Raw genomic sequence first — 17,145 nt, 5'->3', positions numbered from 1 at the left:
CAAAAAGGATGCTAGAAGGGCTTCTTCTGTTAAGTCTACTCAGACTTAAAGCTCGGAAGCCTCTTTTTCCAGACAAGCCAGGTTCTGTCTATCTTCTTTCTTCCTTACAAGCAAAGTTCCTCTAGCTCTTCATCTTTCACTGTCCCTTCCAAATTGGTTATGTATCACTCAGGATTCTTGGGTTCTATCCATCATTCATCAGGTATTACATGGTTTGGAAATCCCTTCCCCCTATTTGGGCATTCCTTAACCTCCTCAAGAACAGCTGCCTTTTTTTCTGGATGTTCTTCAGAGCCCTTTGTCTCAAGGAACCATCCAAGTAGTTTCAGCTCCTCAAAAGGAGAAGGAATTTTATTTCAGAATGTTTCAGGTTCCCAGGAAAGAAGGCACCTGGTGTCCCATTCTGGAGCTTTCCCAAGCTCAAAACCTTTTTGAAAGGACCTTCCTTTCAAATGTTATCCCTTCAAACCTTGTTTCCTCTTCTTTTTCCTCAGGCTTTCCTAGTCTGTCTGGATCTCAAGGATGCCAATCTCCATACCCCTATTCACCCCCTTTTCAGGAAATATGTATGTTTCTCTGTTGCTTCCTTGTATTTTCAGTTCTCTGCTTTCCCTTTGGCCTTTCTACTGCCCCAAAAGTCTTCATCAGTTGCCTTGCTCTGTGATTGCTTTCTGCAGGATGAGAGGAACACAGATCTTTCCTTATCTGGACAATCTGCTCATTCAGGCTTCCTCTCCAGTGATTTTGCTTCAGCATCTTCACTATACTGTTTGTCTTCTGCAAAGCCTAGAGGTTACAGGGAATTTCCAAAAATCCTTCTTGACTCCTTCTTAGGATCATGTTTTTCTTGGGTGTAGGCTCCAGACCATTCCAGTGCTGGCATCCCTGCCTCCTCCCAAGGATATGACTCTTGCATTCTTTCAGTCCCTTCTTCCTCTGGCTCCCATTGCAGCCTGAGAGTTTCTAAGGGCTCTGGGATACATGGCTTTCACCATTCCTATGCTTCCTCTGGCCAGACTTCATATGAGAAAGCTACAGTGGTTCCCAACATCAGTCTGGCTTCAACATTCTCATCCTTTGGACTTTCCAATTCCTCTTCTTGAAGGTCTCAAGCTAGAGCTTCAGTGGTGGATTCATCAGCTGTCCCTCAACCCAGGGCTTCCTTTTCAGTCTCCAGTCCCCACTCAGGAACTCTGCCTCAAACATGGGGTGGGGAGCTTCCTTTGGCCCTCTGAAGGTTCAGGGCATTTGGTGTCTTCGTCAAAGGAAGAACCATGTCAATATCAAAGAGATGAGAGCTCTTCTCCTGGCTCCTTCAGGCCTTCCATTCTCTTTTTCCTTACAGGGCCCCTCAAAATCTTCACAGACAGTACCACAGTGATGTGGTACATTAGCAAGCAAGGGGGGACATGGTCTTACTCTGCAAGCTAGCTGTTTAAGTTTGGGATCTAGCTGTTCAGTATCAGGTAACTCTTCAGACTGATGATCTTCTTGTTTCACTGTTGCAGTCATCACATTTGGGTTATCTGCTTTGCAGTAGCCCTCAGTCGGCCTGATTAACAAAGCCTTGGGTCCTGCGTCGGTTGCTGTCCCTTCTTCCATGACGTCAGGTCGTCAAGGGTATAAAACATGCAGCCGACGCCATTACATCAGTCTTTCTTGCCGTGCAGTGCCCGAAGCAGAAGCAGTTCTCAAGTGCCTGTCGGCTGACTCCTGAAATTTTCGTTTTTGAGTTTCAGAACCAAAGTCTTCAACTAAAGCTAAGTAGCCTGTTGGGGAAACTTATTCTTGCTCCTTCCGATGTCAGTAAAAGTTAATAATTGCATTACTTGTGGAAAGCAAATACCTCACAAAGATTTTAATTTGTACTATATTCCTTGCCTAGGCCCTGACCATGACGTACCTTGCTGTAGGTTTTGTGCTTTATTCAAACGGCGCACTATCCATCGTCGATATATTTCCGCATCTAAATATTTCGGTTCTCAGTTTAATTATCCAGAAATGTCATCAGTTAGACTTCTGACTACCAGGATTCCGAAAAAAATGTAAAGATAAAGAGAGAGAGAGGCCGCCAAGGTCCAAAACTGCCGACGATGCTTCAAAGCCAGTCGCCAGTTCGCCGGTACTCAGTGAGGTGCTTTCGCAGCCCATGATACCTGCTACTTCTGACTCACAGGCCTCTACCGAGACCCATTCGGAGTCCGGTATGCCACGAGATGCTTCAGCTGTGGAACCCGCGGATGTCTCTACCTTGGATGGGTCCGGAGCCGCTGTGCAGGCACCGGCTAATGAGGGTGTATTCAAGCCTACAGACTAGCATATTAAACCAACGCCTCCTTCTTCATTTAGGCTGAAATCTCGACCCATGCCTAAAAAACCGACGCCCAGACTGCATGCTCAGGCCTCTAGGCCTAAAAAACAAAGGATAAGAATGGCTGAAGATCTTATAACTCTAATCAGGGGGAAGCCAACCCCCCCCACTTCTAAGCGACATAGGGCTGAAGCTGTTTATGAATCTTATGACCAGGATTCTGATTTTTCTGATTCTTCTGATGATCTGGATTTGCCCTTATCTACTTATGAGGATTCTGACGCAGAGGACTCTATTCCCCTCTGCTTCTCCTCCTGAGGATTATTCTTTTGGTGAGACCTTACGTGCTCTATGAGAGCATTTCCACTGGGAAAGCCAGGAATTTTTCTGATTCTAAAAAGAAGCTTAGGGATTTCTTACTCCTGCCTCAGCCTAGGCCTTTGGCTATACCTCCAGTACTGGATATTGTTGATGATGCCTTTTCAGAATCTAGTTTGGCTCCTGATTCTTTGCCTCCTGCTCCCAGAAAACCTGACAGATATTACAGGGTTCCTGATTCTCACAAGTTCCTTTTCAGAAATCCTATTGCGGATCCAGAGATTATTTCACAGGGACCTAAGGGCATTAAGGCTTCTACTGCTAAAAATCCTATTCCCTCTGATAGAGATTCCAGGGCGCTGGATAGATGGGGTAAGAAGGTTTACACTTCTGCAACCTTGGCCATTAGGGCTTTAAACTGCCAGTTTCATATGTTAAAGTATCAGCAACATGTTATTGGATTGCTTAAACAGAAAATTATATTGATCCTGAACATAAAGAATTACAGGATTTAATGCATTCTGCTGAACAGGTTGGAAAACATACTTTGCAATGTGGATTTGATTCATTAGAGGCCTCTTGCAGGTCTGCTGTTACTGGGTCTGTGCTTAGATGGCATGCTTGGCTTAAGTAGCAAACTTTGCTTGATCATGTTACAGCTAAATTGTTGGATATTTCCTTAAATCAGGACCGCCTATTTGGCAACAAGGCTGAGGAAGTTCTAAAAAGATTGGAAGATAAAGCTAAATCTATGCAAACTATCAAAGATTTCTTACAGGTTCAGCCTCCTAGATTTAGTAGGCACTGGCCCTCTAAGAATTGGTCCTTTCCGGACCCTTCCAGGTCTTCTCAAGCCAAACCCAGACACAGCAGAAACACCAGGTTTCAGTCCCAAGAAACACACAAGACTAAGCAGTGGGGGGTTTCCACACCCAAATCTGGGAGTAGTAAGACTCCCCCCTATGGAAAACTGTCTCAATGACTTGCTTTTAAAATTTCCAAGCACTTCCCAACTGAATGCTCCTTTAGGCGGAAAGATTGGTCTGCAGGCCAAAAACTGGGAACTTATTACCCAGGACAAATGGGTTTTAAATATAGTGTCCCAAGGATACAGATTTCACTTCCACACTTTAACAACTCCAAGCAGGTGGCCAGCTCTACCCCCAAATCAGTGGGTGGAGGCCCAAAATCAAGTATTCTCTCTCTTAAACATCGAGGCTGTTCAGTTGGTACCAGAAGAGGAAAAGGGACAAGGTTTCTATTTGAGACTTTTCCTGGTACCCAGAAAAGGCAATACATGGCGTCCTATCCTGGATCTTATTACTGTAAACACCTTCCTGGTGATTTCAAAATTCAAAATGCTGACGCTTCACCAGCTGCTTCCTATGCTAGGCAAAGATGCATGGTTAGCAACACTAGACTTAAAAGAGGCATACCTGCACACCCCTATCAGGGAGTCTTGCAGAAGATACCTACGCTTCAAAGCAGGCTACATGCACTATCAGTTCTCTGCACTGCCCTTTGGCTTATCTACTGCACCCAGGGTATTCACAAAATGCCTAGCTGCAGTCCTTGCATTTTGCAGGCAAAGAAATATTCAAATATACCCATACCTGGACAATTGTCTATTTCAGGCAGAAAGCCAGGGCATACATTTGAATCATCTGGCCTTTGTTCAAAGGGTACTGACTTGTCTGGGGTACACCATAAACGAAAAGAAATCACACCTGGTACCCTGTCAACAAATTACATTCCTGGGAGCAAGCTTGAATACAACTTCCCAGATGGCTTTCCTCACGCCAGAGAAACGATTCATTTGACAACCTACTTCAAACAAGTGGCCACAAAAACCCAGCTATCTGCAAGGCAAATTCTGCAAGCCTTGGGGTTCATGACCTCCTGCATTCTTCTAATTCCATATGCAAGGCTGCATATAAGGAAACTACAATGGTATCTCAAAGACCTATGGTGTCAACATTCACGGGATCTAGAAGCAAGGTTTCCAATCATACCTTGCCTACACCTAGAGTTCCTTTGGTGGCCAGAGGCGTGCCACCAAAACAGGGGACTACCATTCACGCTACCCCCTGCCACCCAAATTTTAACAACAAACGCATCACACCTGGTACCCTGTCAACAAATTACATTCCTGGGAGCAAGCTTGAATACAACTTGTATTGGGGGGGGGGCTCACCTGGCAGGGAAGTGCATTCAAGGCAAATGGAACCCAAGTCAAATGCACCCGCACATAAATCAAAAGGAAATGTTAGCTGTACAGAATGCACTGACAGCCTTCAAGGACCACATTCTTCCAGGACAACTAATGGTAAAGACAGACAACACCACTGTGATATGGTACATAAACAAGCAGGGGGGTACTCATTCTTACCCCATCTGCAGACTAGCCATGGCTTTGTGGAACACAGCCTTGAGCTACCAAGTGAAATCTACAAGCTCAATTCCTACCAGGAAAACTAAATACACTGGCAGATGGACTAAGCAGAAATCTCATAGACCCACATGAGTGGAAATTGGAACCAAGGATTTTCAACATGTTGACAAGCAAGAGGAGGAGCCCAGATATAGACCTGTTTGCCTCCCTCCGGAACCATCAATTGGACAGATTTTGCACAAGGATTCCCCACAAGATATCTTGGAAAGTGGATGCTGTGTCTTTCATCTGGAAAAACCTTTCAGTTTATGCGTTTCCTCCTCTGCCTCTGCTCTCCAAAGTACTACTAAAGATCAAACAGGACAAGCCAAGGACAATTTTAATTGCACCAGACTGGCCTCGCCAACACTGGTACCCACACTTGCGCAGTGTGTCATGCTTGGCTCAATGGCACCTGCCTCAGACTCCTTCCATGTTGTCTCAGCAGGAGAACCAGATTCTGCACCCTCAGCTGCAAACCCTGAACCTAGCAGCCTGGCTAATTACCTAATCTCTCCTTTACCATCCCTCAGCAAATCAGTGATGGATATCATTTTAGAGGCAAGGAGGCCCAGTACCAGAAAATCTTATGCTGCAAAATGGAAAAGATTTTGTGCCTGGAACCAATCTCAAGGGATGAGTACAGCAGTGCCAAATTTACCTCAGATTCTACAGTACTTGATTGAGATGCTTCATAAGGATTTGTCCTTTTCCTCCATCAAAATTCATGGCTTAGCCATTTCAGCTCATTACAGCACGGAGTCTCCACTCCTCTCTCACCCACTGCTCAAGCAGTTCCTCAGAGGGGCCAAGAACTTAAGGCCACCCAGGAGAGCTCCAACTCCTGCCTGGGATCTTAACTTTGTCTTGGAGAAACTCACTCTTCCTCCTTTCGAGCCAGCTGCTACTGCAGATTTAAAATTTCTTTCCTGGAAAACAGCTTTCCTTTTAGCTATCACTTCTGCAAGAAGAGTATCTGAATTACAGGCTTTTATGGCAGTGGACCCTTTTATCATCTTTCATGTGGACAGGGTGTCCCTCAGAATCAATTCCTCCTTCATACCCAAGGTCTGTGTTTAAAAAAACAAGTTCCTTTGTCCCCAGTAATCATCCCACTGTGGAGATGTTCTTACGGTTATGTGAGAATGAGGTGTTTGAACGGAGGTCAAAAGGAAAAAGTAAACACTATTACAATTTAACACAGGATGAATTTCAGGCATTAAAAGAGTTGCAAACAGTGAAAGAAATTATTTTCAGGCCAGCTGACAAAGGAGGAGCTTTAATAGTGATAATTCAATACAGTATGCCGAGAAAATGCAGGCTATGTTAAGCCATAGTGATACATACCACAAAATCGAGAAGTATCAAGTAGACAGATTGATTTCCTCAGTAAAGAATGTCCTGTGTGACAAATTAATGTCTAGAGAAATTGATAAAAATCTATATGACTTTCTTGAAATAGTATATCCAACTATACCTATTATCAAAGGGTTGCCTAAGATTCATAAGAACAGTGTTGACCCCCCTCTGAGACCGATAGTTTTGGGGAGAGGATGGGTCACTGAGCCCATTTCAATCTATGTGGAAACTAAACTCAAGAAGTTGTTGCCTTTCGCACATACTGTATTGAGGGACACTGGTCAGCTGCTGGAGAAGACTGTATGAAAGAATGGAGCAAGAAAGCTCCATAGACAACCTCATTTTGGTGACGATGGACGTCAACAATTTATTCACTTGCATACCCAACGATCTAGGAATAGAAGCAGTAAGGGACTTTGCCTCTCATTTTGAAGTAAACATGGATGTGAATCTAGTATGCAGCTTCCTGGAATTGGTCCTGGAGAGCAATGTGTTCCTCTATGGTGAGAGCTACTATTGGCAAAAATGGGGGGTAGCCATGGGCACTCCCTGTGCAAACAGCTATGCCAATATAGTCCTAGCTGAATGGGAAAGGCAATGGGAAATGGATACGAAAAATGAATGGAAGGAATGCATCATCTTTTACAACAGGTTTGTGGATGATGTTATATTCCTATGGAAGGGCAGTATGCAACGCTTAAATGATTTTGTCGACTGTTTAACAAGTACGACTAGCTTTCTAAGATTCGAAGCGAAAACATCAGCAAATGAGATTGAGTTCTTAGACGTGAGAATTTCAGTGAATAATAGCAAAGGAATTGGCACCACTATATTCAGGAAACCAAATTGGAGGAACCATATGCTATACTACAATAGCATGCACCCGAGACATGTTTTTCAGAATATTGTTGAAAATCAAGTGACCAGGATATCCAAGCTCTGTACAGACGATGATGATTTTCTGCAGGAACAAGACAAACTCTTACAGAATTTTGCTTCAAGAGGCTATAATGAAAAACAATTAGTCATGAGTAAAGGCAAAGCAATGTCCATTCGATACAACATAGAGCAACCGTACTACTCAAAGCGGAAGCAGAGTGATGTGAAGAAAGGTGGAAACAGCAACAGTCTCAGATGCATGATGACCTACAGCACTGACTCCTTTGATGTCCGTGAAACCATCAAGAAATTTTGGCCAGTCTTAACTGCTGACAGTAAAATTAAGAGAATAGTAGGGGAAACACCTAAGTTTGGTTATAAAAACAAGAAGAACTTAAAGGATTTATTGTGCAACTATGATGGAATAACTAACAAGCAGAGTACAGGAGGAGGAAATAGGTTAGGAAACTTGGAAATGTGGATTTTGCAAAGCTTGCAGCCACATTAAATGTTCCAACAGTTTTGTTCATCCGGTAACAAACAAATGCTATAAGTTCTCTGGTTTTGCTAACTGTAACACCAAGAATGTTATATACGTTGGCACTTGTAATTTGTGCCAAGCCTATTGTGTAGGAAAGACCAATAGAAAGTTTAAGGAACGGATACTTCGCCACCTGTTAGACATCAAGAATAAAGTGGTAACCAGTGCCCTATATGGACATGTGTCTGAAAATCCAGGGCATTCATTTAGCTTTATGGTTATCTCGAATGTGACTACTAACCTCCGTGGAGGAGACATTGTCAACAAAACTGAAAAGGAAGAAAGCAAATGGATCATGAACCTCAGAGCTAATTTATTTCCAGGGCTCAACAGAGTAGTTCCTATTAAACCTATTTTGAAAGAGAGAAGCCTAATTAAGAAATGAAATGGAGGCTTAAGGAAGGCGTGCATCTGATTGCTCTATGTGATTGGTTGAGCAATTAAGGATCTTTATTTAACAGCAGTAAGTCAGGTCTGCACACTAGGATCTGAAGAATTTATTTATTTATTTTATTTATTTTACATTTGTTAACCGGGATAGTCCGACTGGATACATGTCCATTTTCAGCGGAGGCCCGGGGAGAAAAGCTCCAAACCAGTACAACATTTTAATAAAGTCACAGATTCATTTACAATTCACAGCACAAAAAACTATTACTTATTCCATAATTATTGTTCAGGATGATCGAGAATAGACATAATAAAGAAATATGCAGTGACAGCCAGGTACCTAAAAACTATGTGAAACAGAGAATTAGCTAGCCAGGGTTTAGACAATGGCAACTCCGTATTGATGCCAGGTGTGGTTTAAGTTTAGCTTTAAACTGATTTAAAGAGGAGAGCGAGGTAATATCAGGGGGAAGTTTGTTTCAAGTTCTCCCTGCAGAGTTGGTGAGGAGGGAATCACCAGCTATATTTTTAGTTTTGCATGTCTGGATAAGGAGTCGGCTGGATGACCTCAGAGGTCGAGGGTTGTTACAAGGGGTAACCAGTTTTTTGAGTGAAGGAGTGTAGTCGGGGTTGTATATTATTTTGTGTGTCAGAACTAGTAGATTATAAGAAATTAGGTTAGGTAGCTCAAGCCAGTTAAGCTGGGTTAGATTGGTAACCAAAGTCAAGCAACAACAATCTGTTCCAAATAGACTCACAAAACACCAGCACTTCGTAGATCCGAATAAAAACGAATTTTATTAAGACACACAATATATCCAGTTAAGCGCTTTCATCAAATAAAGACTTCATCAGAACTATCTTATAATCTAACTATACTCCTTTTAAACAAAGTTTAACATCACATGACATTCCTCCTGTTAATTTTTAAAGTGCTAGTGCCTGTTATAGTTCCTTCTTTTCAATATAAAACATATATAAAAACCATATATTGCATTGAAAATTAGTGATAAGGAAGTCAGGTGGCAAATAAAATTGAATGCTTCTACATATCCTGGATTAAATGAGCAGATATCAATTAAGCCTATTTTAGATGGTGTGTAAGTGGAAGATCAACCAGTAAATGAATTAATAATTTTTAATGCACAAACTAATTTGCAGTGTCTATTTTTAACATTTATGACAAGTTTATGTATGATTAATCTGTATCAGTTGTTGCACAAATTGATAAACATTTTATATTTTATGAAAAGGGTAGGGACTGTATTACAATTGTATTTCAATGCAATATATGGTTTTTATATATGTTTTATATTGAAAAGAAGGAACTATAACAGGCACTAGCACTTTAAAAATTAACAGGAGGAATGTCATGTGATGTTAAACTTTGTTTAAAAGGAGTATAGTTAGATCATAAGATAGTTCTGATGAAGTCTTTATTTGATGAAAGCGCTTAACTGGATATATTGTGTGTCTTAATAAAATTCGTTTTTATTCGGATCTACGAAGTGCTGGTGTTTTGTGAGTCTATTTGGAACAGATTGTTGTTGCTTGACTTTGGTTATCAGTTGTTCGCTGTTCCAGCTAACTGTTTTCTTGGGTTAGATTGGTGCAATGATGGGTCCTGAAAGGTGACCCAGTAACAAACCTGGCGATATGATTGTAGCAGATGGAAAGTTTGTTCATGACAGTTTTACTAATATTGTGAAGTAGAGGGGACGAATACAAGAGTGTGGAGAGAAGGTGAGTTTGGGCAATGGCAGTTTTGGCTTGGGGGGTCAAAAACCTTTTTATTCTATATAACGAGCCTAATTTCTTATTGATAGTTTTGATCATTTGGTTTACATGTATATCAAATTTTAGGTTGTTGTCAATAATTACCCCTAGTAATTTAGTAGAGAGGTCCGGTGAGATTATGGTCCCATCCTTGGAATGGATTGAAAAGCAGATGGGGCTAGACCTTTGTGTAGGAAGAAACAGCAGCATTTTAGTTTTTTTGGCATTAAGTATCAGGCGACGGCTAGAGAGCCAGTTTTCTATTTTGCTAAAAGTGGTCTGGGTTGTTAATTGTAGTTCTGTGAGGGTTGTGCCAGAGCAGATCAGCGTGGAGTCGTCTGCATATTGAATACAACTGGTGTTAGGTATGACAGTGTTTAAGTCATTGATGAAGATGGAGAATAACAGTGATCCTAAAATGGATCCTTGTGGGACTCCCAGAGTATTGGGTAGTAAGGTAGAGAGCTTAGTCTGCCATAAAACTGCCTGTTTTCTACCATTTAGATAGGAACTAAACCATTGAAGGACTATAGTATCCAGACAGAGTGATTGCAGAGTGTTAATTAGAAGTTTGTGGTCCACCATATCGAAGGCTTTGGACAGATCCAAGAATAGTGCAGAGGAAATATTGTTATTATTAAGATAGGTGTTTATGGTATTAGAGAAAACAAGTAGGGCTGAGGTAGTACTGTGGAGAGGTCTGAAACCATGTTGAGTGTCAGCCAAAAGGTGGTTGATGAGTAGGTGTTCCATTAGCTGTTTCTGAACACATTTTTCCATTATCTTTGATAGAGGGGAAAGTATAGATATAGGCCTGTAATTAGAGAGCTCTGTGGAAGTGCCACCTTTGTGGAGAGGTATTACATAGGATACCTTCCAGATATCAGGATTTTTTGCCTCTGCTAATGAACGATTGATAAGTAGTGACACAGGGTAGGCAATGGCCTCAGCTGATTTTTGCAAGTATTCAGCTGGAAGTTGGTCAGCTGAGAGTGTGGTGGGTTTTAGTTTTCTGATTAATTTGTAGATAAATGACGTAGCTACAGGTTGAAAGGTAAATGAAGGGAGATTTTTATAGGTGGGAGTATCTTGGCTGTAGGAGCTGAGTGGCAGTTGATTAGAAAGGGTTTGGATTGTCTCGGTGAAGAAACGGTTAAAGCTGTTGGAGACTACATCCGAGGGTTTATCGATGAGTGTGGCTGGGACAGGGGTGGTAGAGCGACCAGGGTGAAGAAGATTGTTTAATCCAGCCCAAAATTTTTGTGGACAGTTTTGATGTTCTGTCTGCAATTTACAATAGTATTGTTTTTTGTCAAGTAATATTTGTCTTTTGGTTTCGTTCCTAAGTTGTCTGTAGTTAATTTGGTCACGAGGGAGTTTAGTGGTTCGCCATACAGACCAAGCTTTATTTCTAAGATTAATTTTGAGCCTGGTGTCTTTAGAAAGCCAAGGAACATCTGCTGTCTTAGTTTTCTTTGAACGAATGGGAGCATGAAAATTAAGAATTTCTAGGAATTTTTTGTTAAAGTACTGGACTGCTTCGTCTAGGGGTAGATGTTTTAGTATTGCCCAGTTGCAAGAATTTAATTCTAGTTGAAATTTGGTCAGGTCGAATTTCTTTTTATTTCTGACAGATCTTAATATAGGTTGCTTTGGAATGATTATTTTGTGCTTAATTATGTAGGTGAGATGGTGGTCACTTAGGCTATCAGGGAGGGTACCAGATGTATATAGGTTAGGATGACTATTAATTAGCACCCAATCGAGTATACTCTCTTTTTGGTTAGATTTGCCTATCCTGGTAGGAGTGTTAATAATTTGCGTGAAAGAAGGTTTTTTTAACTGAAGGCGCTTATCCGGTTTGACCTGCAACTTGAACAGCACAATTTGTGCTTTTTATTTCTTCGTTTTATTAAAGCCTACATTTTAACAGAACTTCTCAGTGAACTTTTTGTTGTGGTGGAAGCCTTTTTTTTCATTTTACTATTTTTGCCTATTAAGGCTTCCTCTGGAGGTGGTTTTTGGTTTGGTTGTTTGTGTCAGGGTGGTATCCAGTGTGGCTCTTAATCAGTCCATTCATTTGCCTACCTTCTTTTCTAACCCACAGAACAAAGGGGAATGGATACTGCACTCTTTAAATGTGCACAGACAGCTTAGATTCTACTCAGACAGGACTAAACCTCAAAGAAAATCTGAACAACTGCTGGTGGCATTTGCTGCTGGGACAGAGAGGAAAGCTATTTCAAAACAAACCATTTCAAAATGGATAGGCCACTGCATTCTTTTCTGCTATAAATACCATGGAGAACCTATCCCACAGGGCATCAGACCCCATTCAACCAGGGCTGCATCTACCTGTACAGCCTTTTTCAGGGGCGTCCCTACTAGGGATATCCTAGAAGCTGCTACCTGGAGTTCTGTACATACTTTCACCAAACATTATCATTTGCCAATTTTCTCTAAATCCAGAGCTGGTTTCGCCACTGCAATCTTGCAGGGCCTTATAGCTGGTCCTAATTCTAGTTAAATTCCTCCTCCCAACCTTAGCTTTGGGAATCTACCCAAATGTAATGACTACAACAGTGAAACACGAAGAACATAGTACAGTTGTGTACACTTATTATAAATGTAGATGTTCGAGTGTATTCACTGTTGCAGTCCTGGTTACTTTCCCTCCAGCCCCCTTTCTTCTGTTGGCTTTACCTCTACTCTCACTTACTATGCTCAAAAAGCTTTTTGGTGTATTTGCTTTTTTTGTTGGAGGTATATCCTTGTTGTTGTTGTTGTTGTATCTTTCGGCTTTTCCCGGTTAGGGGTCGCCACAGTGGAACTCTGGTCCGCTAATGATTGGCAGTAGATTTTTACGTACCGACTTGCCAGGCCTGACACAACCTTCAACTAAGGTACGCCCATTCACGCATGTCTCCATGCAGAAGACGTTTTAGCTGAGAATCGAACCGGACAGCGTCTTACTGTGAGGCAGCAACGCTACCGCAGCACCATTTAATTGCTTCCCATTAGGGGGGCACCTGACATTTGGGGCAAGAAAAACTGATGTAATGGCGTCGGCTGCATGTTTTATACCCCTGACGACCTGAAGTCATGGAAGAAGGGACAGCAACCGACGCAGGACCCAAGACTTTGTTAATCAGGCTGACTGAGGGCTACTGCAAAGCATATAACCCAAATGTAATGACTGCAACAGTGAATACACTCGAACATCTACATTTATGGTAAGTGTACACAACTGTACTTTTATATTCCTTCATTTCAGAACATTTTGGCAGACTCTGTGAGCAAGTCCATAACACTGACTTATTAGTGGGTGCTTCACAGAGGTGTTTTTAGACATAGTTCGCCAGTGGAGTATTCCTCAGGTAGATTTTTTGCCTCCCCTCTGAACAGACAACTTTTCACTAGAAGCCCATGTCATCTAGCTTGAAAGGTAGATGCCCTTTCTTTTTCCTGGAAGGGACTGTTTCTTTATGCCTCCCTTCCCTTCCTCTCATACCAAGGGTCCTGTTCAAGATAGAACAAGATGCTCACAAAATCTTGTTGGTGACTCCCTTTTGGCCCAGACAGCATTGGTTCCCTTTTCTTCTGCTTATAGCCTGGAGAAAATGCCACAAGTTGCCTCACAGGGTGGACCTCCTCACACAAGACAAGTGGTCTCTCTTCCTCTCATCCATCTGCACTTGTCCACTATTCAGGTCTCTGTTCCTCTCATCCATCTGCACTTGTCCACTATTCAACTGCCTCTGTGGGTGATAAAGTTTTGATCCCTTTTAGGCACCATTTTTCTGAGGATGTGCTTTGGGTTCTGCAGGAAGCCAGAAAACCCACTACTAGGGAAATCTTATTTGTCCAAATGGAAGAGATTTTCTGTTTGGTGCTTTCCTCGTAACCTTGATCCACTTTATGTGGAAGTTCTTTTGTTTCTCTATTTGTGCGAGTTGCTCAATGCTGGGTTTGCATACTCTTCTCTTAAAGCCCACCTGTCAGGCATTTCTGCTTGTCTGTTTGACTCCTCCTTTGGCTTTTAGATTTGAGGTCAAACAATTTCTTAAAGTCACTTGAGAGTCGCTCACAGAGCCTGTTCCTCCTTCCTGGGACCTTAATTTTGTCTTGGAAAATTTGACTCAGGCTCCTTTTGAGCCTGCAGCTTCAGCTTCTTTACAGCATTGTTCTTGGAAGACTGTTCTTCTTTTACCCCTTACCTTAGCCAGGTAGGTGTTTGAGCTACAGGCCCTTATGTCTGTTCCTCATTTTTTTTTAGTTTTTCATAAGGACAGGGTGTCTGTTCATACTAATCCTTCTTTTATGCTCAAAGTGGTTAATGAATTGTCTCTTAATCACTCTATTCGTTTACCCACTTTTTTCCCTTCTCCACAGTCTGCTAGTGAGAAGGTTATTCACATCTTGGATTTGCATAGACAACTCTGATATTATTTAGATAAAACTAAAGCCATTTGTAAATCTGAGCAACGTTTTGCTTTCTTTTATCCTAGGTCTTTGAGTTTGGCTGTTTCTAAGCGAACTATTTCTTCATGGATGTCAAAGGTCATTTCTGTTACTCTTTTTCATAGGAAAAGCCTTTCTTCTTCTGTTAAGGCTCATTGTAGCAGGGCTGTAGTTTCTTCAGACTTTCTTGGTAAACAAAGACAAATAAATAAATAAATATAAATAAGGCTTTGGTATACTGGCTGGACATTGGGCTGGCTAGGCAGGATATCCCTACTGTAAAGAATACTAGAGCAATGAAAAGGAGGACATCTACTGTTAAGGGTAAGATTTTACACAACTGTACTTTCTTACACAATGGTTCTGTCTCACATATGTTGCATTAACATATCAAGAAACTTTTCCAGAATCCACAAGGTACATGACTGAGAGATTCCCACTGTATCCCCTTTTGACCATTGGAAAGTCACTGTGGCTAAATAGTTAAGGTAACACCTTAGTTTTAAGGTTAGAAATGAGCCACACATTCCTCAAGACAATGTGCATGTCTAGTACAAGTTACAGGTGGTTCTCATTAATTTACTGCCCACTTGGAAGTGATACAGTCTGCTGGTCAGGTATTTAACTGGCACCATTGCAGATGCAAGCACAGAGCTTATCTGGGTGGCATAGTTTCCTGCACTGAACCAGCCAAGCTGTGTGTTCCACCATTCCCACCGTGCACACTGATGTTTTCCATGTGTTGTGTTCCATTTTAAACTTGCTTTATTTTGTCTGAGCAATTTGCTTCTGTGATGTTCAAGTCACAACACCTATGTTTAGTCATTTTCTACCCTCTTAAATTTGCTGGGTACCATGTATTTTTCACCATTAACAGGCCTTATATTTGAATTGCTGATATATTGCTGTGTCTTCAAACTATGCAGATAAGCCTCGACTATTATGCATATTGTTTCTGAATCTTGCTATCATACTTTCTTGAGAACTCAGGTTACTAGGTGAGTGATGACAGTGTAACATATGCTGTAATTTTAAGAAGCATGTTAGGATATTCAGAGATGCTTTTAAACTTAGAAGACATACAAACAAGTTACTGCCACAGTGCAACTAATTGAAAAATGTAACTTTTTCATATGATAAAACTCTGCTAAATAAAACTGTCTTGCTTTGCAGGGAGTTGTTAGCATTTGTTGTAAAGTGCCTGTGTATTTTAACTATATAAAAAAAGAAAATTATATAACCTGAATCCCCCCTTCCCCTCTTCTATTGTTGCAGAAAACCCTGTATACGCAAGATGCACCATTTCATGTGGTCATCACTAGTTACCAACTAGTGGTGCAAGATGTGAAGTATTTCCAACGGGTGAAGTGGCAGTACATGGTCCTGGATGAAGCTCAGGCCCTGAAGAGCAGCTCAAGGTAATAAGAATTTCTTAATGGAAAAAGGGGTTAGAATTAAGTGCATATGCTTGTGTGCCAGAACTGAAAGTTCATCTTTATATATGTATTTATACAGGCTTCTGTTTTTGTTTTTTTTTTCTTTCTTTCTGGTAATAGAGCAGGTTTGTCCTCAGATGGAGAGGACATGCTTTTGCGATCCTTTCATGTCCTGTGCATTTGGTTTCCCATTTTGTATGTGGTTGGATCTTACTTATGTTCATTTGCATGCAGAACTATGTGTGCATTGCAGTACACCCAAGTACACAACAGCGCTCATTGTTAACACTGATTTTTCATCTAAAGAACATTTCAGTGAATTTAGTTATTTCTTAGTGGGTGGAGAGGGCAGGAGTGAAGCCCCCTGCTACACTGGTGGTACAGATGGTGTACCTGTAACTCAAGGCATTATTTTTTTTTTCTTTTTTCTTTTTTACTGAATGTCCTAGTTACAAAAATGAGGCTTTACTAAATCTAGTATATCCATTGTCTAGGTGTTCATCCTTCCTCTTTAGCTCACTCCTACTCTCCATAAATTACCTGCACAACAGTGAACAGGTTGCAGAGATCTAAAGTTTGCATATTGATTGATTGGCTTGTGTGTGTTACTTCCACATTTTTTTTTTCAGAAATGGTGTGACTTTGTTTTGGCCATACAGCCCTCTGAGGGTGACTTAATGAGGTTCAGTACATCATATATCCTTCTTTATAATAGAATATTGTCATAGTCTTTAAACACCCTTTCCCCTTGAGAAAGGGCATCCAAAACTGATACCTCTTTCCCTTGACTGGAACTTTCACTTTTTTTGGTTGTAGGTCATTAGTTGTGCCAGTGACTGGCTTGACACCTTTGCCATTACACTGGACAGAAACAATAACACCTGAATTTAGTGTTAGAATGCTTTCCCATTGTTCCATATACAGTTTGATGATAAAACAAGTTTAAGCATCTTTGTTGTTTTGGTTTCCTGTTTTCTTTGAGCATGTAACTTACATAAACTGTTTGCACTGAACTTCAGAGTGGTTTGAATTGATTAAATGACTTGTGAATATGTAACCACAAACTGCATAGCTCAGATGTTTGGTTATAATATTATTTTAAGGGTAAGAACTTCCATGTCTTTGATTTTTTTCCCGTTGTTTGATGTGTAATTCATTTCTAGTTCAGGCCTGTTAGATTTTCTTTATTCAGTCACAGCATAGTGTAAATGAAATGATGTCTGTGGTTAAAGTAAGCTGATTC

General features: G+C 41.1%; 1 protein-coding gene across 1 annotated transcript in view; it reads left to right on the top strand.

Moving 5' to 3' along the window:
- Positions 1-17,145, top strand: part of INO80 (INO80 complex ATPase subunit) — a 2,478,170-nt gene that overhangs the window by 1,558,826 nt on the left and 902,199 nt on the right. The window contains exon 18 of the mRNA XM_044074204.1: positions 15,742-15,884. Within this exon, the coding sequence (XP_043930139.1) occupies positions 15,742-15,884 (143 nt within the window). The remainder of the gene's footprint in view (positions 1-15,741; positions 15,885-17,145) is intronic.

Source organism: Protopterus annectens, chromosome 6.part0 (genome assembly GCF_019279795.1).
Source record: "Protopterus annectens isolate FY-2018-M chromosome 6.part0, PAN1.0, whole genome shotgun sequence".
NCBI classification, from domain to species: Eukaryota; Metazoa; Chordata; order Ceratodontiformes; family Protopteridae; genus Protopterus; species Protopterus annectens.
Note: the sequence above shows the minus strand (reverse complement) of the source record. Positions and strands in the feature narration are given on the sequence as shown.